At 40.7% G+C, this 25,577-nt stretch overlaps 1 protein-coding gene across 3 annotated transcripts in view; it reads left to right on the top strand.

Moving 5' to 3' along the window:
* tnfaip1 (tumor necrosis factor, alpha-induced protein 1 (endothelial)) overlaps positions 1-25,577 on the top strand; it is a 77,268-nt gene extending 51,691 nt beyond the window's left edge. For 2 of the 3 annotated variants that reach the window (XM_079677762.1, XM_079677761.1), the window contains exons 4-7: positions 266-349; positions 9,437-9,489; positions 9,666-9,861; positions 24,851-25,577. In XM_079677762.1, coding sequence (XP_079533888.1) covers positions 266-349; positions 9,437-9,489; positions 9,666-9,861; positions 24,851-25,081 — 564 coding nt within the window. In that variant the 3' untranslated portion in view covers positions 25,082-25,577. The remainder of the gene's footprint in view (positions 1-265; positions 350-9,436; positions 9,490-9,665; positions 9,862-24,850) is intronic. The other variant, XM_079677763.1, reaches the window with a different exon arrangement.

Raw genomic sequence — 25,577 nt, 5'->3', positions numbered from 1 at the left:
ACTCGCCGTGAAGTGGTTTTGCGGCCTGCCAGTAAACCCAGAGAAGAAGAAGACGAAGTGACGTCAGCGTAATCTTGCCTCAGGGAAAGTACTGCGGTGTGAATGCGATTGGCATTAGCCCCCTGGCGGATTCAGTGCCGTGGTACTTTAGTGCCGGCACTAAAGTACGGCAAGTCCTGCGGTGTGAAAGCGGCTTATGAGTAACAAAGACACTATAACTACCAAATGAGACTAACTCCTTGTGTATGTTGTTTGTGATTGACAGGGTAATACAGAGCAGCCCCTGTGTGTTATACCTGTGGTCACCTCCAGTAAAGAAGAGGAGAGGCTCATCCAGTCCTCTACAAAGGTAAAAATAGTGCTCAAATTTGATTCTTTTTATGAACCTGGTACAGAGTGGTGCAGGAATGAGTCTTAAAACCCTTGAAATAAGTTAGCATTTATTTTAAGTCATCATAAATGTAATGTTAATATGTGGAGATTATCCTGCTGAGTATCATAAACATGTGTTTGCCACTGATCTTATTTTTCTGCTCTAATCCAAAATCCCTGTCCAACTTCCTGGTTAGCCAACACAAATACGTGGTAAATAAAAATATTTGAATAATATATTGTAAGGCCATACCTATATAAAACGTGTCTGTGAAGTTTTTTTTTTCAAAATACCAAACAGATCATGCATTTTAGCCATGCCTCATTTTGCTCTATTTGCTCTATTCCTGCCCTGTCTTCACAAGGGCTGATTCTGTGGCAAAGAATTCAAGCCATTGCTCAGGTCAAGCAAGTCAAGTCAAGTCAAGTCATACAAAATTCTGATGAATAAGCCCAGTATCCACATTTAAATCAGTTAAAAGACAGTGGTTATGAAAATGTATTCAACCCACACTATGATCTTCATTACATACACAGTTAATAATTTGAAATCTAATTTAGACCGATGACAATCATATTAGATCAATATCAACCCTAGAACTGCAAACAATATAGCTAGGACTCAAAAAGTCTGTTCAAAAAGGCAGAATTCCAGGTAAGAAAATCATATATGTCATTTGCCATTGCAAATATTTAATTTAAATGTCTGTTAACACTAGAACCGCCAACAGCTTTAGCACCTAAATAGATATCATTTTCAAATCATTTAATTTGTTCCTCTTCATAATTTCCTTATAAACTAAGTAGGACGATTTCAAACTCACTTAATTGGGTTCATTTTGAAATTGCTTCAGTTTGTCATCATAACAGATCAAAAAGTTCAGATTCATTTTACAATAAATCAAGGAATGATGCACTTCTACAAACAAAAACAACATAATTAAAACATTTAAACAAACTACTAAAAGTAGATGAACTACATTATTCAAAGGTTTACAGTAACTTCTGATAATAACACAGGGGAAATAAACGAGGCATCTCTTTTCCTCTCTCTCTCTCTCTCTCTCTCTCTCTCTCTCCTGACAGCCCGTCAGTATCGGGGTTAGTCAAAATGAATCCCTTGGCGGTTCTAGTGTTCATTTGCTGTTTTGTCTTCTCTTTGCTTAATCGATTTGAAACCAAGTCTAATGTAGCTTAAACTTAAAGTGAGCTTTCTAGCTAACACAACACATTCACGCACCTTTCTCTGTGGGTTTTTTTGTAGTGACGAATGAAGTTGGATGTTGTGGTGGTCCTGTCACTGATCTTTATGCTGCAGACCCTGCATACCGCTGTTCTCTTCTTTTTAGCGTCATCGACAACATAATCCTTGAATCCAAACTTGACTATTTTTGGAGTAACGCTAGCCGCTGCCATGTTAACTGACACTCCTGCCGTCTAGTGGGTTGCCAGGTTTGCGCGCACGGCGCTATAATCACCCAATCACGTTTTGAAAAAACAAACTAATATCTCAATACAAAAACAAACGCAAATATTTAATTTTAAAAAGTCAAGTCCTTTCAAGTCATCTGTCTCAAGCTTAAGTCAAGTCTCAAGTCATGAATACCAAGTCAAAGCCCAGTCAAGTCTTTTATCAATGTTAGTCAAGCAAGTCTCAAGTCCAAAATATGCGACTCGAGTCAAGTCATGTGACTCGAGTCCCCACCTCTGTTGTGTGATTATGGCTAGAAAGGATCCGTCTTGTGTAAAACTCTCGTGAGAGTTTGCAAGTCACGTGGCTGAATGTTTACGTTTGGCAGGCAGCCTTTCAGTTACGATCGTTAACATCAGTGGGCCACAGCAAATGATGGTGAGAAGCTAAACTATCTATTAATTATGTCAATTACAGGGAGTGTGATTGTTGAAATAGGGTGCTGTTCAAAGAAGAATGAAGAATGACAACACAGATCACCAACACTACGGTTTATTTTTTATTCACAGGCAAGTCAACGTTGTCGCAGTAAAAGTCCCAAGATAGCTCCTGGTGCAATAAAATGTTCCCTTTCAGTGTTTTACTAATGTCTGATGTTTCTCTGCTGTATATGTGTTTCCGAGCCGCTCCGATTACAACGAGAGTTACAACGAGAACGTGGCGTCATATTTACACAAGACGGATCCTTTCTAGCCATAACCCTGTTGTGTGCTATACTGATAATAACGACACACTCTATCTTACTCTCACGTACTTTACTTGTAATGTTCCACAAGATACAATGCAACATGCTAGCCGCACTAACTTCAGAACTGACACTAATGCCTGGTCCCTCGGCTCATGTCGTCCCCTCGGGCCACCTGTGCGCCAACAAATAATGTTCCCCTGACCACCGTATATTGCAACACCCCAACGATCAAAATACGGGGCGAAAAGTTTAACCACAGGAATAAAGACTATATGCGGTACCACTAAACTACGGTGGCCCTGAAGTGCAAGACACCACAGCATTTCACAAAACACCACAGCATTTCACAAAACACAACAGCATTTCACAAAACACTACAGCATTTCACAAAACACTACAGCATTTCACAAAACGCCGCAGCATTTCACAAAACGCCGCAGCATTTCACAAAACACAACAGCATTTCACAAAACGCTGCAGCATTTCAGAAAACACCACAGCATTTCACATTGGACGGAAAGGGTATTCCTTAGGGAGAACACTTCTTGTTTGTGATTGGACAGAGCCAGCCAGAGAAGCACTGCTGTGATTGGTTGTTTTTGCTGCCAGTCAAAAAATTACTCTTCGTGATTGGCCCAACACATCAGCCGTTAGTTGTTAGCACACACTCAGAGCTCACAGCTCCTCATGTCTGTTCAAACTGGACAAAAGTTAAACATATACAAAACACAGTCTGTCTGTCATGGCGAATACAGTCGCTGCTTTATTTATGTCTATGACGTTGTTGTGAGTGTGGACGGAGCAGCTACAGGTTAGTTTAGCCTGATCGATCCGATTCCGCCCCGCCCCCTCTCCAGCATCTTGTTTGAATGACAGGAGTAAACACAGAACTAATGCTTTATTAATTCATGGTTATTAAGGGGCTTATCTCCATGTAAATACTATGGTAGACTACCGCTCTAATCTCTCAGGTTTCACCGTGGCTGTCAGCTGTGTTTGCTCCTGTCATTCAAACAAGACGCGCTGGAGAGGGGGCGGGGCGTATCTCCATGTAAATCCTATTGGAGATACCAACTACAACAAAATGAACATATTTGACCGTGATTTAATTGTAATACACGTTTCAAAGTGATGCCGAAGTAACTACATACTGATACCGGTTAGTAAAAACCATGAATTAACGCTTTGACAAGTCTGCAGACAAGACGGCAGGCGAAAAGCTTTTAAAATGCTTGTTTTCTGAATTGAATTGGATCCATCAGGCTAAACTAACCTGCAGCTGCTCCGTCCACACTCACAACGACGTCATACAGACATAAATAAAGCAGCGACTGTATTCGCCATGAAATAGACAGTCTGTGGTTTGTACATGTTTAACTTTTGTCCAGTTTTTGAACAGATATGAGGAGCTGTGAGTGTGTGCTAACGGCTGATGTGTTGGGACCATAGACTGTATATATAAATGGACGTAGTGTCCGTGACGTCACCCATAGGATTCTGCAGAGTTGCCAAGAAGCTCTTAGTAGGCGGAGTCGGCCACTAACGCTTTACAGCGACGTCAGAGTCTAATCCCGCCTGCTCCAAATAAGGGTAAAGAGGCGGAGCCGAGGTGGGACCTGCTGCCTCCGAACTGGAAGTAAACAGAGCTAGCTCAGGCTAAGAAGCTAAGCTAACATGAAAGACATGCATACCAAGTTAATGCTAACAGTGTAGTTCCCATATATAACCGTTACTTTCATAATCAAATGAGACAATCTGCAAGAGAATTAGCTATTTTGTTATTCTTAATGCTTGTCATTCACACGTTAAGAAAAGAAGTACAGATACATAGCAGAACAATTGTGGCGATGTTCAGCTTAATAAGCCTTGTTCAACATAATTTATTTAGCTAATACTACAGCAGGCGAATTAAGTCTGCGTTTCGCTGCATTCCTTGATCTCCAGTTATAACGACGGACTCCATCGCCCGGACCTAACGGAGCCGCAGTGGGCTAGCTCTGGGACGCCGGCTGGAGCTAGCCCCTTGCGGCTCCGTTAGCTCAGGAGGCCACCACTGGGATAATTGGGTCCCCTATTAACATTTGCTCCCGTTTAGCATTATCGGCGTCATAGCCATAGACTATAAAAGTCTTACACAAGGCTGAATCATAAACTAAAATGTATATGTATGTATAAAGGGTTACGTCCTTAGCTGGCTAATAAATAACAAGCTAAGCTACCAAGCACACAAACACCTGCGAACGGGATTAACATGTATAATATTATCATTTTAGACTTCTTGGAAGTTCTGTTAGTACATTCAAGCGCACAGCACAACATTTTAATTGTCTGGTATTTGTAACAATATTCCCTAAAAGGCACAATCACCACGAACATGGCTAAATATGCAGGTTCTCCCTTGTAAATGAGATCGATGATCTCAAGGGACCAATCTGTCTAAATAAAGGTTTGAAATGAAATGAAATAAAGCTAAAGAGTCAAGTACAGTACTATGACTAACTAACGTTGTAGCCTCTACGGTTGTAGCCTAGCAGAGTGGACAAGTTGCTGTTAGCTGACAGTGAGGCATGTACATGTCAATCAAAGTGACCACGCCCTAATTTATGCAAAAACTTTAAGACCTAATATAAATAAAAGGGTCGTGTTAGAAAACAATTCACTCACAGATTCATAATCATGAAGGTGGAATCTAACTATATCGATAATAATATTTATTGCATCCATGGGTAGAAACATGTTTTTTTCTGCTGTAAAGTTGGGCATTTTAACATGGGGGTCTATGGAAATTGCTCCTTTCTGCAGTCAGTCCCTAGCGGCCCATGTATGAACTGCAGTGTGTTGCACTTCCGTATTGGCGTCCCGGCTGTTCCCCAGAGTTTGCCGCTTGGTTGGGACCACGTTGGGACATATTGCGCTGTCGGGCGTTGACCAATCACGAAGCGTCATTTCTTGACTGGCAGCAAAAACAACCAATCACAGCAGTGCTTCTCTGGCTGGCTCTGTCCAATCACAAACAAGAAGTGTTCTCCCTAAAGGAATACCCTTTCCGTCCAATGTGAAATGCTGTGGTGTTTTGTGAAATGCTGTGGCGTTTTCTGAAATGATGTGACGTTTTGTGAAATGCTGTGGCGTTTTGTGAAATGCTGTGGCGTTTTATGAAATGTTGTGGCGTTTTATGAAATGTTGTGGTGTTTTGGGAAATGCTGTTGTGTTTTGTGAAATGCTGTAGTGTTTTCTGAAATGCAGTAGTGTTTTCTGAAATGCTGTAGTGTTTTCTGAAATGCTGTGGTGTTTTGTGAAATGCTGTAGTGTTTTGTGAAATGCTGTGGTGTTTTGTGAAATGCTGTAGTGTTTTGTGAAATGCTGTGGTGTTTTGTGAAATGCTGTAGTGTTTTGTGAAATGCTGTGGCGTTTTGTGAAATGCTGTGGCGTTTACTGAAATGCTGTAGTGTTTTCTGAAATGCTGTGGTGTTTTGTGAAATGCTGTAGTGTTTTGTGAAATGCTGTGGCGTTTTGTGAAATGCTGTGGCGTTTTGTGAAATGCTGTTGTGTTTTCTGAAATGCTGTTGTGTTTTCTGAAATGCTGTAGTGTTTTCTGAAATGCTGTGGCGTTTTGTGAAATGCTGTGGCGTTTTGTGAAATGCTGTAGTGTTTTCTTAAATGCTGTGGTGTGTTGTGAAATGCTGTTGTGTTTTCTGAAATGCTGTAGTGTTTTCTGAAATGCTTTGGTGTCTTGCACTTCAGGGCCACTAAACGACTCACAGTCTGAAAATTACCATTAATAAAACCCTGGACGTTTACTTTTCGTTTTAAGCATCGTTTTAAGGTGTAAACGTTTCATTTTCAAATGCGTGTTCCCGTGACAAGAGGTGCATTTCACGGCGTGGGTGCATCATTTGGCACAACACCAGTCCTTCTGTGATTCTTCAGAGATGTTTAAACTCAACATGCTAGCATTAGCCATACTAGCCTGTATACATGCTTATTGCACAGCTAGCATTAGCTATATTTATCTTGTTTACACTTAGCAGTCCTATGTCTTAATCTGTGTATGTTACACTTGCATGTATGAGATCATTAAGTGCCTTTTAACTTCTTTTTTTATAGTTTCACTCCGTTTGAATGTCAGTGGACTGCAAATAAGTCAATAAAGGAGCATGGCTGCTCATTCTCTGGCTCTCAAAAGAGTTTGGCTGGCTGTTTAATCTATGTTCACACTGAGAAAGTACAACACATAGAGAGAACAATACACCTATGCAAGTACATGCAAGCAGGTCACACAGTATGATCACAAATACATCAACTCTGTTAAAAATCTGAGTTTATTTGTTTTTATTCAAAAGTAAAGGCTGCATGTGTGTTCTCAACCTTGGAGAAACTTGACTTGTTTTGGTATGTGTCTGAACCTCTCTATAGTGGTTCATTAATAAAACAGATATTTCAACGTAAGCCTTTTTTGTTCATGTACTGTTGAGGTTAATTTCAGTAGCTGTGTTCTATAATGTATTTACAAAGTGTGAAGAGGAGGCAACTTTAGAATAGGGAACCTGTTCAGGTCAATTGGAGTCAAATTACTAGCTTATTGGTTATGAACAAGACTTCAGTGCACAGTAGGGAACATGTTCTTATATATAAATACCTAATTTTTAGTTATTTAGGCTTATTTAACACTTATAGTTTCATGTCTTGTTACGAATACATCATATTTGTTAAGTGTTATTCTGGGAGAATTACTATTCTTGTGTTACTACTGCCTTATTAGGCCCATATTGAGCAGAGCATATTAAGACCAAAACTCATGTACAACAATTTCCTTACTTGCAATAAATAAGCACTAATTAGAGGGTTATTGAGGAAAAACTCTCAACTAATGGCCTATTACTTGTCGAATAGGCGTTAAGTGTTTTATAATGACTAATAAAGAGCCAATATACTGCTAATATGCATGTTAATTAACAACTAGTTGATGGGGAATTTCTACCTGAATATAAAGTGTTACCAAATACGTAATCACTGCAACACTCTTTTGGTTAAGCTCAAAATAATTAAGATTTATTTTCTTCAATGAATCGCTCCAATTTAGTGTAAATTGGAATGATCCACATCAGTGCTCCCGGGTGTATGTGTGTATTTTCTTCCTGTATGTTCCTGCCTGTGTACATGACATAAGCTGCTGCTCATAACCAATCGCCCTTTGCAGGATTAATAAAGTTGTTGATTGATTGATTGATTGATTGATTGATTGAAGGTAGATCCTGCCTAAATGCTACTGCATGTTACAGCCATAAAAAAACAAGCATTCAAATATTCTTGTGATTGGTCTTTTCATTGTATTATTAGTGAAGGTCCCCTACATGAATACAGGGTTTTCTGCTAGGGTTTTTTCCTGAGAATTCCTTTTTTATCACAGTTGGAATAAGATGCTTTAGGATTTAATAACAATTAAATCGGAATCTGTATAATCTGTGAGGTGTTTAATCAATATTATTACATAGCATTTAGCCAACGCTTGTATCCAAAGTGACTTACAGTAAGTGCAATAAACCATAACAATTCAAACTAAGGACAACAAGAACAGTACTGACAGACTTACTTAAAACAAGCAATATCATTGTAAGTATGAGTAATATCAGTTTCATTTCTATAAACAGATTCTGCATATAAAGTTAGAATCTGTAGGCTACAGGACAGGATGTTGGTGACAAAAGAGAACTTTAGGGCACTTCTTTAAAGTGTAATGTTGAACTGAAAGACAAGGCAAAATGCATAGTTAGGGGAACATGTCTTCTGATGGTTGCAGGTGCACCCTCAGCCCACATGGAGGCACAAGCAGGAGGTTTAATGAGTCCACCAGAGGAGGTCACTCTGTATCATGTTGCTGTGACGTCTTCAATTGTCCAGTACCATACTTCTGAATGAAGTCATTCAAAAATAAGGGAGCCTCACCTGAAGCGCAACTGCGGCGCACTAGCACCCCCCCCAATTAAAACATGTTCATACAATAATGAATACATTTGAAACCTTCTTTATGTATACAACCAACATGTCAATACATTTCAGTTGTTGTGTATTTTGTAGAGATTTTTCATTTATTCTTTATATATGCTATCGTGTATTGCTTGGAGGGGGGGGGCCACCAAATCATAATATCGCCTAGGGCACCAAAATGTTGCAGATGCACCCTCAGCCAACATTGAGGCACAAGCAGGAGGTTTAATGATGGGGAGTCCACCAGAGGAGGTCACTCCGTATCATTGCTGTGACTTTTTCTATTGTGCCGTGCCATACTTCTGAATGAAGTCATTACAAATACTGTATTTCAATGAGCTCATTAATGCGTTGCATGTTTCCTGCTCTTGTGTCTTATCTTGTGTCTCTTGTGTTTCTTTGCTGTGCAGTAGGAGCTATCTGCACAACATTTTGTAAAATACTTCCTGGCGGACTGGCCATCTGTAGAATATGGAGATACACAGGCCGTTTCTCAATCGCGAGGATGCTGGCTTGGTAGTTGTGTACTTCCAAGTCACTTGGACATCGGAACGGTCCTGCAGCGCCTCTTGATGACGTAGCGTCCTTGAAATATTGGCTTGGAAGCCAGTATCCTCGAGATTGAGAAACGGCCACAGATACACAGAACGGCTCGGTTCGCTGACGGCAGTACCGCCCCCGTTGACAGTTTACTAGCACTCCCCCCCACTTGGGTTTCAAAATTAAAAGGTGAAATAACCTTCGCTATATTCTTTTTCACATTTAGCAGCTTTTCAAAGATAAATAAAACATTTTCTAACGTTCCTTTTGATTGAAGTAAAAAAATAGTACAACTGCCAAGTGAATGATGCCTACTTGAATAACATTTGTAGTTTTCCATGTTAAAGCTCTACAATGATTTCTTTCTTTTCTGTTAGCCTGTGGTGAAGCTGGTGTACAACAGAAGCAATAACAAGTACTCCTACACCAGGTAAGACATCTTTCCTCCAGAGGTCCCGCTGCTCTCATCATAACAAGATTAATGGCTTTATTTTGAGGGAAGCATAGATTCTTTCTTTCTAATAAAGTGTAATGAGCCACAGGACACAGAACCAAGTAAAGGATGAAGCACTTCTTCTCTAAATCAGTTTTCATTTGTCTCGGCAGTAACTCGGACGACAACCTGTTGAAGAACATTGAGCTGTTCGACAGGCTGTCGCTCAGCTTCAACGGCCGCGTCCTCTTCATCAAAGATGTGATTGGAGACGAGATCTGCTGCTGGTCCTTTTACGGTCAGAGTCGCAAGCTGGCCGAGGTGTGCTGCACCTCCATTGTCTACGCCACGGAGAAGAAGCAGACCAAGGTGTGCATGAGTGCGGCCATGTTCAGACCAACCATTGCCCTGCATCTCTGGAGGCTCAACAGGTTGCCTAGAAACACAACAAGGGGTCATTCAACAAAAAAACGTGATCTGCTTAGAGCCGAGGCATTTCTGACACATCTCTAAGCGGGTGACCAATCACAGCAGAACCGGCCAGCTAACCAATCAGAGCGGACTGGGCTCTGGTTTCAGACAGGGGTTGTGGACAGGCAATTGTGATTGGTAAACCGCTTATAGATGTCGGAAATGTCCCGCCTCTTAGCCTATCACGTACAATGTGTTGGAGTGCGTGCTAGACAATAGAATAGGGAGTGTTACATAGTAATGTCACTATGTTACTGAAGTAAAGAAATTAGTAAAATGGAGGCGTTTCAGGAAGGGGGGGAGTGAATTTTGGGATTTTAACCAGAAAAAACGAAATTACACGTTACAGGCAAAAGAGAACTCTGAAAAGCATAGTAGGGCCTCTTTGAAGTAAATTAGAAGAGAGCAACATATACAACTAGAAAATGCATTTCCTGCTGAAAATGCGTGCGAATGCTGTAAGCTGTGTACATTTGTTGCTGAATTTAGCTGAAAAAGCTGAATATTGTATTAGTTGAATGGTCTCTGTAGCTGCTTTTAGCTCCAAAAACCAAGTAAGTGTGTTGCTGAATTGTTACAGCTCAAATGCATTGCAATGACTTTGTTGAAAACTTGAAAGTGAAATGTTAAACTGGAAGAGTAGGAAAAATAGTGAAGAAGCTTAATGTTTAAAAGAAAAGGTTTAAAAAAGGTATAAACAACAACACGTATATCCTCAATGTCCTGAAATAGTTGAATAACTTAATAGTTGAATGGTTTCTGCAGCTGAAAGTAGGCTGAAGGAGTTGGATATTAAATGTAAGTAGTTGTGAATGAATGTTTACAAACAACTGTGTGTGTAAGCCCAGAGATCAAAGGTTACCATGACGTTATCAAACATCTGTGTACTGAGCCCAGAGATCAAAGGTTTCCATGGAGATGTGCTGCGAAAGGAGAGCCTTTCCATTGTTCTGAATGAGAAATAAACCTCTCACATTTCTAACTATAGTTTAAGTTAAGCCCGAGAGACCCGGTACCGGGGCCCTCCTGCAACATCTTGCAGGAAACAGTGTCTGAGGGCATGTTCATTTAATAAACTATGAATGTTTTATATCCATGTAACGGGAAGAAACTCATCTAACTGATCTTTTTTTTTTTTTTTTTTTTTTTTTATAAACCCACACAATGCTAACGCTGAGCCTCTGAACTAGCAACGAGCGAAAAAATGCTAACAGATGACTGCACCGAAATTCACTCACAAAACCTTATTATTTACATTTGCACATCCAACAACACATCGTTTCATATTTTGAGGAGACACAGAATCGAGGTGTACCCTTCATTATCACTCAATTATACGAACTCTCTGAGATAATAACAAGAACAGACATCAAAACATATGGCGCTAGGTAGCTAAAAACGCTAACATGGCTCACCTCAATCAATCAATAAATCAATCACCACCTATGTGGTAGTCTGGTCAAAAGTGGTCTTCAATGGCATTAAAACGATAAAAACGCTGCTGAAGCTAATCCATAGGTTAATCCAATGTGTCTGTGTCCCCTTGAAATGATTTCTGATAATCCATGAGCAATAAACCTGCTTTTCCGTTTTTAGATGCCAGACCTAGAGACAGCTTCACTCTGGTGCAAAACTGAGTGCGCGAAGCCTTCACCTTTTTGTTTTACTGCGGCCTTGTCTCAATTCAGGGGTTGCACCCTTCGGAGTACGCAGCCTATGCGGTCCACGGAGGACCCAGCCCACGTAGACCGGGTAGGCTGGACCGAGCGGCCTACGAAATGAGACGGTCTAGCCTACAGAGGGCTTCGTATTAACGTCACCTGATACGCGCTGTTCGGTTGCGCTGCTTCAGCAGCCTTCTAGCAAATTAGCTTACAAGCTAACGCAGCTGAAAAGGATCCAGAAACTTTACTTTTACATTTTACATCTTTTTGGAGATCACCGTCGGCGATGAACTAAAGAGGAGCATGGCCAGGTAAATAAGATGAAGCTGTTCCTTTAGCCCCCAGTAATGTAAGTTAATAAGTCAATTATATATAGCTGATATAATTTAATCATAATTTCATATTTAAAATGAGTATTAATTTTTCTGTACTAATAAAACAATGTTTTTTTAAATGAACAAAATCATGTTGTATATATTGATTGTTAACAATAATAGTGTTCTAATCTTAATAGCTGTGATTATAACAGTTTATATTCTCCTTCTTCCCCTAAACCTGCCCAGATGATGTCCCACTGACCCCAGGTCAGCACCTCCAGGTCCAGCCGCACCGTGCCCCCCCCCCCCCCCCCCCCACTCTGCTGAAATACACAATTAAACATTTTCTATGACCTATTGTTTGTATTAATACAAGTTTAATGACCTAGAGATACCCTATTATTCCACTGCTTATGTACACATTTTGTAAATAATGGTTAAAACCTCAGTAAATGAAATAAACAATGTGTTTAACAATTACAATTTAATATTGTATTTTGATCTTATCACAAAGTAGAGGTAAGAATATATCCATCCTCTCTCTGCAGCTTCATGTCTTCTATTATTATAACTTTCATCATTGAGACAGAGGAAATCGATCATGTTATTTAACATCACCAGCAGTAACACAAATATCAGCAAAAGTGTGTTTATGAAATTGTTTATTTGTATTATATATGCAGCAAGTATATAGAAGCAGCTGTTTGGGGAATCAGACTCAAGCTATAATCGTTAAATATCTATTAAAAGACAGGACACGTACAAAATCAAATTCTGAAATTAAGACACAAGTCTGTAGGACGGCAGTAAGCAGAGGTCTGGGTGGAGGATGTTCCTGATCGCCGTTTTGCTTTCTTCAGCACCACGGGGTGTCCAGGTGGATGGCAGCTCTGTCCTGATGATCCACTGGGGTGAGGGGTCCTTCTCCAGCACCTCGGGGGGTCCAGGTGGATGGCAGCTCTGTCCTGATGATCTGCTGTGCACTTTTCAGATTACGGGTCCTTCTCCAGCAGATCCATTCTTCCAGTATTGTCCTAATTACAGAAAAAACAAGAGAAAAAGAAAAAAGTGAATTAATCATATTAAACACAGGGTTGCAAAAGTATTATTGCAAAAATGTAACTCAGCATTTCAGACAAACAATCCGTAAAGGATCATTTAAAAATGATGTACAGTCACACCTGCATCCCTTTGACAGCACAAACTAACACCAAGCTAAAGGATGCTGTCTATTTGTGATTGTCTTATTATTATGAGATTAGGATAAATTAAATACAATTTAACCTAAATAAAAGATGATCAAATCTGGTGGAAATATTTAAAATATGCTTTTCTTTTAGCCCTACTTCAAAGCAGCATGAGCTGAATAAAAAGGTTGTAATGTTGTCCCAAAGTTTAGTAAACAGTAAAACATTGCAACATGTCAGAGAAATAAATAAAGCAAACAGCAGCTGCACGTCAGGGTAGCATTTTATAAATCCCACCGTACTGTAGGCTATACCGGACTAAATGTTTTCACTTTGGTCTATGTATGTAATATAAAGTATAACTTATCTATAACAGAGCCAATATCTCTGTATGACTTTAGTAAACTTCTGAATTGAATTAAAAATAAGTGTAAACAGTGCAGTACGTCCAGCTAGCTAGTTAGCGTCACATATTTATCCGTATTATTTAACGAAAATGTTCGTTTTAATGCCCCTTGGGTTTGACGTGTGTGACGTTAGTTAATTTAAAGTAAGTTCAAACCCACTCACATTTATTAGTGATTCCTCTGCTCACTGCTGCTTTTAAAGCCATTTTATTTGAAAAAAACTCCCTCTTCCCTGTGCGCATTGCACCCTGGGATATGGTAGGCTGCGGAGTGTACATCAGATGTATCCTTCAAATTGAGAAGGGTCTAGCTGCGGACAGTACAGTACACTACACGACACTACGGTGGCTGAGAAGGGTCTAGCTGCGGCTGCGGACGAGAAGCCCCTCACTGCAGTGCGCAGTCTCTCAATGAGCTCGATGTGGGCTGGAGCTCAACGTGGGCGGAGCTTCACAGATCACGCGTTGCATCCTGTTTCCCGGGTAGCAGTTCTCTTCCCTCCCTTCAATCTAACCCTTCCCTTCCCCCCATCCTAACCCTAACCACTCCCTACCTTTTTACCTAATCCTAATCTTCCTTCCTCCCTCCCAAACCTAAACCCCTAAACCTCTCCTCCTGTCGTGTAGTGTCGTCAATTCGCTTTTAACGGTAGTGCCTCTCAGCCACCGTAGTGTCGTGTAGTGTTGTGTAGTGTCATGTAGTGTCCGCGGCCACAGCTAGACCATATTGTTCAAATTGGGGAAAAGTAGGCTGCATTCGTGGGCCGCATTCGGAGGAGTCTCGTCTTTTTTTTGAAGTGGGACAGCCTTCTTTCGGCGGAAGTGACGTAAGCGGTCTATGAATGCACCCTTCGAAGGATGCAACCCCTGAATTGAGACACAGCCTACGTGTGTGTGTGGGGAGATTCCCCTTCGATTCTATTGGTTCTAATGGTCAGAAAGAGATGTCAATCACCAAAATCGACCAATGGGTTCCAGAGAAACGGTAAACCCCCATTTCCACCCAAATCACCTCAGAGGTGGAGTTTTTTTGCTAAACCTCTCTAAAAAAGTCAAATGTCACTTGTTTTGAATCAATCTTGATACAGGGTACTTATTATATGTTGTACTTTGGATTCCTAAAGCTTTTAGTCTACCTATCCAAGTGTAGTTTTCACTATAAGTAAAAAAGAATGTTTGGACGGACACTATAATTTACAGTTTTTTACTACGCTCAATCTGAGTTTTCTTTAAAATAAAAAAACATCTATATTGATTCTGACTTTTCTAAATCCAACTCACAGGTTTATCATTACTTTAAGAAAAAAGATTATTAATTTAACCCTTTTTAGAAGGGAAGATATGGTCATTTGTTCTGCGAGTGTCATTTTCGAGCCTGAGACCTGAAAAACAGGCTCAGGACTAAACAGGTTAAAAACGGTAGCTGCTTTCGTAAAATGTCAACGCGTGGAGGATGTCAGGACCGTGACGAGCGTCGGAATCTGCTTGTTGTGTACTTTCGGGTCCATAATATGGCATTTTTGGCAGATTTACTAAAGGTGTGCAGCTGCTGCTCTGAGGACAGATCAGACTTGATTTACAATGGGCCTTCATTTAAAAAAAAATTTGTATTTAACCTTTATTTTGCCAGATAAAAAGCATTGAGATAAACTCTCATTTACAATGCTGACCTGGCCAAGAAGGCAGCAACGTTACACATTTGTACACATAACACAGACACATACAATACAGAGAACACAACTAAGTAAATAAAAAAAACTAAACAAAAAGCAGTCACTACATTGTGCACATTTGGGACAGTAAGAAAGATACACTACTTATTACTGCAAGAGCAGCTGGTGGTAAGGACTTCAGACAACTTCAATTTAAAACAGGCTATAGGGACAAGTGCCGTCAGTTTAAGGCGTGATTGAAGGCCATTCCAAGACCAAGGACCATAATGAAAAAGACTCCTTTTCCCAGCCTCAGTCCGCACAGCAGTTACCTGGAACCGTATCCAGGCACTGGATCTGAGGTTGTGAGAGTCACAAACTGGAGCAAATCTGGCACATATGTACAGTGGAAGCTTACCTAAAATGGCTTTATACATTAATAAAAACCAATGCTGCATCCTACGCATAGTAACAGAGGACCATCCAGTTAGGCTATACAGTGTGCAATGATGAGTTCTATAGGGTGCATTTGATATATAACGCAGTGCAGCATGGTAGAGTGGGTCAAGTTTGGCCAAAACAGTGGGACAGGAAAATCTATAAATGGTATCACTGTAGTCAAGCTGGGACAGGAATAAGCCAGAGACCAACCTTTTACGGGAAGAAGTTGAAAAGCAACATTTAAGTCTGTAAAGGAAGCCAAGAGTGAATTTCAATTTCTTAGTTAGAACTTCAATGTGGTGTTTACAGTTCAGATTACTGTCCAACCAAAAGCCCAAATATTTGTATGTATCGACAAACTCAACGGAGACGCCATCAAGGGTGTCAATGCAAAGGCAAGAGGACGCTGATTTCGGAGCAAAGAGCATTGCTTTGGTTTTCTTACTGTTCAATAGCAGTTTCGAATCAATCGAATGAAGGACAGAGCACTGTAGTTTCTCAGCAGTGTATGTTGCAACACCACCAGCTCTGCCCTTACGATCCGTTCTGAATACATTATATCCATCAATGTGAATAACAGTGTCAGTGACAGACGGTTTTAACCAGGTTTCAGAAACTACAACACTATCAGGTTTAGCAACTAAAAAACAGGTCTTTAATGGGGACATGACATTTTTTTTCAATCTTTTTTAATTTTCCAACGTAGGAGAGTTTTTCTACGTTTTTCACAAAAAATGATGTCCAAGGAGTGTAGGGTTTGGGAATTATGGCAGTTTAAAAAAAATATGTAAGGCGAATGTCAAGCTGTCCTCCACTCTGTTTTGAGATCAAAGCACTCTAGACTTAGGCCCCGGCCACACGAGGACGATAACGGTCGTTTCCGTTACCGTTTTGTGTCATATAGACCATTCGGCCACACTAGGACGAGAGAATATGGCAGTAAAAAACTACGGTAACGATAACGGGTCCCAAGGTGGATAGAACGGCATACGCAACGCTCTGGGGGGGTCCAACGGCTCCTCGTGTACGCCCTATACCATTGACCACCAACTGGCGGCCCGCCAGACATTCTCATCCTTCCCGCATGACGGGGGTGACTGTGGCGTTGGCGGAGTGGTTACTGCGTTCGCCCCCCACCCTTTTTTTTTTACAACGTCTTGTGAGTAAAGTGCAGTACCGGAGTCCAACAGAGAGGCAGCAGCTGCGGGTCAGTAGACTGCGTACTGCGAAACCTTCCCTGCCTTGAAGAAGAAGTGATCCTTGGTTGTGAAGAGTCTGGTTAATGCGCTCGGCACCACAGCAGCAGCCCCGCTGCGACAGAGTCCAACAGAGAGGCTGGAGCTGCGGGACAGTAGCCTAGAAGCAGGGTTGGGTTGTAACCATAGACTGTATATATAAATGGACGTAGGGTCCATGACGTCACCCATAGGATTCTGCAGAGTTGCAGAGAAGCCCTTAGTAGGCAGAGTCGGCCACTAACGGCTCGACAGTGACGTCAGAGTTCAACTCCCGCCTACTCCAGCCTGCTCCAAATAAGGGCAAAGAGGCGGAGCCGAGGCGGGACCTGCTGCCAGGTTATGGCTAGAAAGGATCCGTCTAGTGTAAATATGACGTCACGTTCTCGTTGTAACTCTCGTTGTAATCGGAGCGGCTCGGAAACACATCTACAGCAGTAACATGATGCAACATACACATTAATGCAGCAGCAATATTAATAGAGAAACATCAGACTTAATAGTAAAACACTGCAAGGGAACATTTTATTGCACCAGGAGCTATCTTGGGACTTTTACTGCGACAACGTTGACTTGCCTGTGAATAAAAAATAAACCATAGTGTTGGTGATCTACAGTGTTGTCATTCTTCTTTGAACACCAGCAAGACCGCTAACACCCTATTTCAACAATCACACTCCCTGTCATTGACATAATTAATAGATAGTTTAGCTTCTCACCATCATTTGCTGTGGCCAACTGATGTTAACGATCGTAACTGAAAGGCAGCCTGCCAAACGTAAACATTCAGCCACGTGACATTCAGCCAAACTCTCGCGAGAGTTTTACACAAGACGGATCCTTTCTAGCCATAACCCTGCTGCCACCGAGCTGAAAGTTCCAGAGCTAGCTGAAGCTACCAAGCTAAGCTAAAATGCTCCCCATCTGCACACTGCCGTGGCATTTTACGTTTCTAAGGTAAGCGGACATGAAACTATTCAGCAAAACCATAAATAATAATCTAAGTTATTGAGTTTTTAGCATAATACTTCAGAATCTTAAAATCCCTTAACGTTTGTATGCAATTGTGCTAAATTCAACACTGGAATCAAGCAAATATTAATATGTTTCCACGACATTAGTTATTTATATTTTGATATCACTTAACTATACGTTTAATACATTTAAGTCAAGCTAAGGTACATGTGATGGTAGCTAGTTAGTGCTCTTACCTGTGAGGCTTCCTCCAAACAGCATAATAACCAGACTGTATCATTAAAACTAAGTACCAGTTCTAGATCCTTGACTTTAGACAAACAATTCAAAAGACAACATGTATTTAAAGACCAATCTGTATTCGAATGTGCCTCTTAACCTGATATATTAGTTATACAGTAATAGTATTGACAATCTAAAAAAACTGAGCAACTCAACAGTCAACTTTATGTTTCTTATTGTCTAAAGCATTTGTTATTTTCATTTTCCCCCTCTCATATTCAGTGTGGACGGATTGAGACAGCGTGGTGTCCAGAGAGCTGCAGAGACTTCAGGGAGAAACCTCCGTGTGATGTCTGTTGGTTTGGAGAGGACTGAGGGTCTTTCCTCTGCTAGGAGGACCAGGCCTGATGGAGGAGCCCATGCTGGGCAAAGCTGATACCAACTGCACAGGCCTAGTCTGTCACTTTATTTGACTAAATGTGTTTACTTATACATTTAATAGGTTAACACCTTCTGTCCATATGTGCTTTTTATTGAAAACATTTGATTAACTTTTGGTTCACATTTCAATAAATTGTATTTGTATTTGCACTCCTTTTGTCCATTATTCTTACTGAAAATGTTAGATTACACATTCACATCTGAATGAAGATTTGCCCCATTTATTTGTGACGTTGCAAACTCTGCGGTACAAGGCACAAGTGATGTGAAGCTCATAAAGCGAGGCAAATAGAAATAATCAGTTGATGGAGTGTAGATGTGGAAATAGGTGCATTCGATCAGCTGACTGTTTTTACAATAAAAGTAGTTTCTTAGTGTACTGGTCTTAAAATCTCAAAACATCAGCTTTTAATGTTCCTCTTGGATGTTCTTCTTGACCCTCAGAGAAGGAGAAAATGTTGTGTCTTTCAGGGCATGTCCTTTCCTAACAAAAATGACAGGAAACATAAAACATATTATTGCAGAACAAGTGTGTTATTTATGAAAGCGGTGTGTTTGTGTGTTTAGGGGCTGTAGATATAATTATTTTGTAATTGTAATGTTTTTTTTTTATTTCAACAGTGAGCTACAAAGACAATCAGATTATGAATGAACAGTATGAAGTTCATCAACATTGAAATATATGCTATTATCAAAATAATATTTAACTGTTATCAAAACGTAGTGCAAATGTAGAAGCTTGCTCTGTTGTTTCACTGAAAGAATAACTTTTACCACGTTTTTTACAGACAATATTGAGGGATAAATAGTAGCAGTTCTCACTATGTGTTAAATATCTTTGCCGTCAATCAGGGGCGGACTGGCCATCGGGATGGGCCGGTACTGGTCACTAGCACCCCATTTGTAGTCCCAGTCCGCCCCTGCCTTCAATACATTAAATTAGAAAGCTGACATCTAAATGTAACTTGTAACTTGCATGGAAAAAACCCTCAACTTCACTGATGTGTAGGTGATCTAGTATTGTTTAATGGAATGTATATCAGTGTATTCAAGTCAATACTTCATTTATTTAAACCAATATCTTTCTTGATTCTTTGTACAGTATGAAAAAAAGAGTCTCTGTGCCTGAGCTGAAGTTCACTGCTGTGAGGAGTCCAGTTCTGTCCCTCACTCTCTGGTCCAGCCTGTCTGCATCACCTGGACACCTTAAACAAACATATATTAGCCTAATAGCATAATTGCCCATGTCATATTTGAATGTTGTTGGAAAACAAGAAAAAACTAAATTTTTAGCAAGCACATTGGTATTTTTTATTGATTTTGTAACAGTAAGTTCAACCAGATGTGTGAACAAATTTGCACAAAAAAAAAAGACACAACATCAATTGCATAACAAATAAAAATGACTTAGGCAGAATGTGCCATGACTTAGGCCATTTTCTTACACAACTTTTTTTACACATTTATACAAACATAACATAGAAAAGTAGTTTTACTTTCCTAAATATAACCAAGTTGTGTTACCTGTCTAACCTTAACCAAGTTGTTCTTAATGTCTGACCTTAACGAAGTTGTTTTACTTGTTTAACCTTAACCAAATCCTACTCAGGTGCTGTGTGAACTCGTTTTCTATTGATGAGGGAGGTTGTCGTAGTACTGGTGGGCCACTCTTGGTAGTACTGGTTTCATTGCCTGCAAGTCATTGTATTTCCTGAGAGTAATTGGCAATTGGGCAGGAAAGAGTGGGACCCAGTGGACCGGTTCTTCGGGGATGCTGAGTCGCTGAGGTAGGTCCTCCCAGTCAGACTCAAAATCCAACTTGTGCCGGATTCGACCATCTGCCAAGTACTGGAGAGCCCGAAGGTCATGGACTGTTGGGTCGCCAACTTTTCTGCCTGGTCGAATTTTGGTGACATAGGCCCCAGATAACTTCATGAAGTCACTGTGGTATAGCTGGGTCACCTTGTATGGGGATGGGTGCAAACGTGCAGTCTCAAAGATGACAATGTAATCACGTGGAGTGTGAATATCTTTGATGGTACGCCGTTCAATAAGGCTATGCATGGAGTCACACTCCATTTGTGTGTGCCCTGCAACCAGAAACTTTTGTTCTATTGTGACACCATGCTTCATGGCCAGATCTAGGTACGCATTTGTGATGGTACAACATCGATTTTGATAGCCGCAGCCATCACTCCAGATTATGACCTTTTCGATGTTTCGGTTGGCATCTAGGACTGACTCAAAGTGCTTGTACTGCAGATGGGCAAAAACCTCGCTGCTGAGGGAGCCCTCATGCTCCTCCCAGGCGTAACAATACCCATCTTTGTTACCCAGGTTGAAGCAAGTAAAGTTGTGCATCTGTAATTTAGTTTTGTAATACATCTTGCTAGCTTTTGTCTTGGGACACAGAAGAACGCTCTGAAGGTCCATTGTCCACACTGAGACCTTGTCACTGGATTCATGTTTATCCTTAGCTTTTTCAGCTTGAGCTTGAGCCTTTAATTTCATGTGAGTAGTATCTATATTTCCCACCTTGGTGCCGATACAAACATCACAATGGTCTTTTTTTGGTACGAACACAGAGTATTTCTGCTCACTGAACACTTTTCGGAAATATGTCTCACTCACAACACGTGCTCCACTTTTACCAGCAGCTTTCTGGTATTCCTTGTGAAGGTCACTTAGAACTGTTCCCGGCTCCACAAACTTCTTATCCTGATAAGAGGGAACCTGACGGCAGTAATGGGATGGAACAGTAGGCAGCCAAGAGAGCCATTCTTTCAGGAAGGTCTGGTCAGCATCTGATATGGGCATATGTGGACCAGTCTTATTGATCTTGGGTTTGGGCGGATCAGTTTTGGTTTTCATGTCCACAGTTAACCATGATCCGATGGTTCTGGGGGCAATGCCAAGGGTTGAACAGAAAATAATCTTACACACAGGTAGTTTACATCTATCTGCCAGTTGCAGGTGGTATGATAGGGACGTTTTTCTCCTTGATGCAACACCACCTTTCTTCTGCTTTATAGGCACATTTTCCACTAAAGTCTGGATATACAGCTTGCGTGTCTCCCAGGAGGGCATGGACCAGAAATTGTTGAAGATATTCGTTCTCTCTTTTTCACTCAGCAGTTCACAACTTCGTTTCTCTGACCTTAAGCAGTGCTGTGATGTGCAGGGTGGGCCCATGGTCTTTGGCTGCCTTTCCTGTCCCGTTGCGTTCTTGTAATTCTCCCCCTTAAGGCGCTTCTCTTTTATCACCTGTCGCTTCCACATATGTGACCTTGGACACTTATGACGTTTAACAGCGGGAGCTTCAAGTGCAGCCTCTTCTTCACTATGTTGAGCCGTGTCTGCATCACTATCATCATCTGGGCGGTCATCTTTCTTAGGTCTATAGTCCTCATCCAAGAGAGAGTCATCGTGTTCACTTTCTGACCATGAATCAGGATCAGAATCAGCTCTGGAGGCTTCATCGGCTGTTTCTTCTTCAATCCGTTGCCCGATGTCTATGTCTTTTCCTTCTTTCTCACATCTACTGTCATCTAAATCCTTCTCTGAGTCCTTCTCTAAATTGGTATCAAGTTCATTTCCTGACCCTGAAGCGGAAGAAAATAAAGTTGCTGAGTGTTGTTACTTCATCATACCTTGTCGCAGAAATGTGATTAGAAGTTTAAACACACAGTTCCTAATCCCTTTGATTGACTGAAAGTACATTTAGTGTCTAGAAAGTTGAAGAAATATGAACTAGCTCACCAGATGAATCAAAAAGAAGAGCTAATGCTTCACTCGTGGTCAACAGAGCCCTCTGTCTCATGCGGTCCGCCATCTTTGTATGTAGCGTCAAAAATGCCTAAGTCAAAGAGATGACTTAGGCAGATAGTGATTTTGGACTCTAAAATGCGTTCTGATAGGCTGAGGACATAGGCAATAAGGCAGGGTGATGCAGCAGTGGTAGGAGAGTAAAGTTAGGCAGATATCACAATTTGGCCAAAAAATGACTTGGGCAATTATGCTATTAGGCTAACGATATGTAAAGTACCATGTGTAAAAACCATATAACTGATTCTCTTCTGTTGAACATGTTGGATTATGTATTGTCCGAGTCAGGGACCTTTTGATTCTACTGTAACTTTGGAAGTTGTGTTACCAATGCTTACTGTTTATTTGATACCAATTTGGTAATGCAATTCATAAAAACAACAAGGTTTGGGTTTGTTCTTCAGATGACTGTGATGTTAATGTGTAAGCTCAATAATGAACTCCAGCTCAACCAACCATATTGTAATATCTAAGTAATCATCTTGAAATATGACATTAATAATTGTAATATACACACATCTTATTGTGAGGTTGATTTCACATACACTACTTCGACATTAGCTTGTCTACATACTTGAGCATAGCCAATTTAAATTAACCTTAGTGATGCATACAGTTCCTACCTACATAATAATCATCTCTCTAAGTTACAAGGATGACCTTATTTTATCAACCTCAAACAGAAGCCGTTTGTTGTACAGTATTATCCCACTTAACGCTTAACACTTGTCTATTTCGTTTTAACCTTTATAAATATAGTCTATGATTTTAACTTGGAGGCTACTATTAGCATCGTTAGCACCGATGTAGCTACCACTCGCTTACACGCTAACCCAAGCCTTAACATTAGTTACGTAGCTGATTAAAATCATTAACACATAAATAAGTACTCGAATTTCACTTACCGCAAAACCGCATTCATGCACCGTCTGTTTCAACCGCGGAGTGAGTCACTGGCCCGCGAAAGTGTCTATTGGATACATTTGGGCCCTTGTCAAATGTAGTTGGTGATCCCTGCCCTATACGATCATTTTATGATAATGATGAGGCAATAGCCCAACCTCTCCCCACCTCTGCTGCTCACCCGCGCGTCAAAGTAAACTGCACACTGAATTCAGATTATTTATCTTTCTCTCGATATGGACATAAATGCGAGTGAAGTCTAATCTGACAGGATGGAGACATGCAGCTCTGCTCACCTGCAGCTCCTCCCACTGTGATGCAGTGGTGAACGGAGCAAAACACATACTTCAAGTCAGATCATCTCCCTTAGCTATTTTAATTACCTCTCAAACTACCTAAACTAGTTATAAATATGTTTATTTTTACTGTCGGCCGGATCACTCATTACTGGATCAGCTGCTGCATGTGACAGACACTGACGCCGTCCGAAGAGAGGGAGGAAAAAAAGAGGCTCCATGTATTTTATTATTATATTATATAGAGTCGTTATTCATTTGTTTTAAAGCTCAATAAATAGCAAAGAAGACCTTTGACCGGCACTTTTATAATTTTGCCCGGAAGATTTAAACTTTAACACACGTTGACTGGCGAAAAACTGCCCGGTTCCCTCGGCCCCCACCGCGGAGAATAAACAGAAGGGCAACCATGACAACCATGCTTCTTCGCTGCTTTTGTGGAGGAAGTTACAGCGCCACGTACAGGCTCGGTTGGAGATAAACGGAGCTGTTTCGTGTGGACAGACACTTTCCGGTGTCTATTGCGTGTGGACGGAAGTCTTTTTTGCGATTGCGTATGCGTTTTACCGTTATCATCCTCGTGTGGCCGGGGCCAAACGAGCTGCGCAATACACACTAATGTTAAAATCTGAAGAAGGCCTCTTTACCAAGCTCCAAACTAAGTTACTAAGTGTAAAAGATGTGAAAAATCTGAAGAACAAGTGTTATAGCTGAAGGTCTTGTGATCATTTTAAAGTTGGAATGAAGTCTCTAGCTGAAAGTATGTGGAAGGAGAAGCATTTGGCGCAAGGTGTAGATAAAAGAGGATTTGAAGGTTCCTCCCATTGAGTTACATGTTACAAAGAGTATAGAAAGCTGAATATTTGAAAAAGTATAAAATATTTTGAAAAAGTTTCCCATCATGTGCTGAAAAGTCTGAATAGTTTGATATTTGAATGGTTTCTGTAGCTGAAAGTAGGCTGAAGTTATCGGACGACAAAATATTGGTTGAAATAATAATAATAAGATATAAAGATTTGAAGAACTATAGTGGAATGCTATTGCACAGCATTCACCCTAATAAAGAGCAGCAGGTTTGAATATTCCTTATTTTGGCTGGACCCAGAGATAAAATGTATGCCCTTGATCTTGATGCCTAATGTAAAAGTGCCTTAAAAATGTCTCCTTTGTTTATCTTGGCAATGGAGTCATGAGAAAATGTGGATGTGACTTTTTCTGGTCATTTATGTCTACGAGCACCACAATGTTTCTGGGCCACCATGTAGTTTGCTTGGCCTGCAGGCATGTGTGTATATTAAATACATTTTTCACTTCCTACCTTAGGTGGAGTTCCCTGAAGCGCGAATCTACGAGGAGACCCTGAACACCTTGCTTTACGAGACAATGCCTCTTCCCGACAACTCTTTGCTGGAGGCCACGCGGCGGAGCTACACCAGCTGCGGATCTCACAGTGAGGAAGAGGAGGGGCCCGGGGGAGCGGAGCTTCGCGAGCGTGTCCGTCGAATCCACATCAAGAGGTACAGCACGTACGAAGAGCGGCCCATGGGACACTGAAGCCCGGAAGCACGAGCGGCTTGACAGATTTCACATTGATGGTGAACATTCAGAGATGGAATCTGACGACCCTCACACGTTTCTCCTTTGAATAGTTTTCTTTACCACTATCTAAAGAACATGATGAAAGTGCATCTGACATTTTACTCTAGATAGTTGTGGTGTTGTCTGCTCTGTCCATCATCATTTTATGAAGTGTTATCAGAGGATTCAGAGCAACTACTTTAAATACCTAGGGAACTGTAGTTTATTTTAAATTAAATAGAGATTAATAGGGAGGAAAAATCACTGATATGCACTATTTCTACGAAGAAATATTGTAACAATCATAGCACTTACACTCTGAGCATGTTTCATATTTATAGATTGTATTTTTCATACATACAAAAAAAGAGCCTGTTTTTCCAGAATTAGAGTGCCTCTAACATGTTTTAATGCAGTTTACCATATTGCCTTTTTTCCAGCTGTGAAGATAAAAGTTCTTGTTATTCAACTA

This window comes from Notothenia rossii (assembly GCF_949606895.1).
Source record: "Notothenia rossii genome assembly, chromosome: 4".
Taxonomy (NCBI): Eukaryota; Metazoa; Chordata; class Actinopteri; order Perciformes; family Nototheniidae; genus Notothenia; species Notothenia rossii.
The sequence above is the reverse complement of the archived record's forward strand: the minus strand, read 5'-3'. Positions and strand labels throughout refer to the sequence as shown.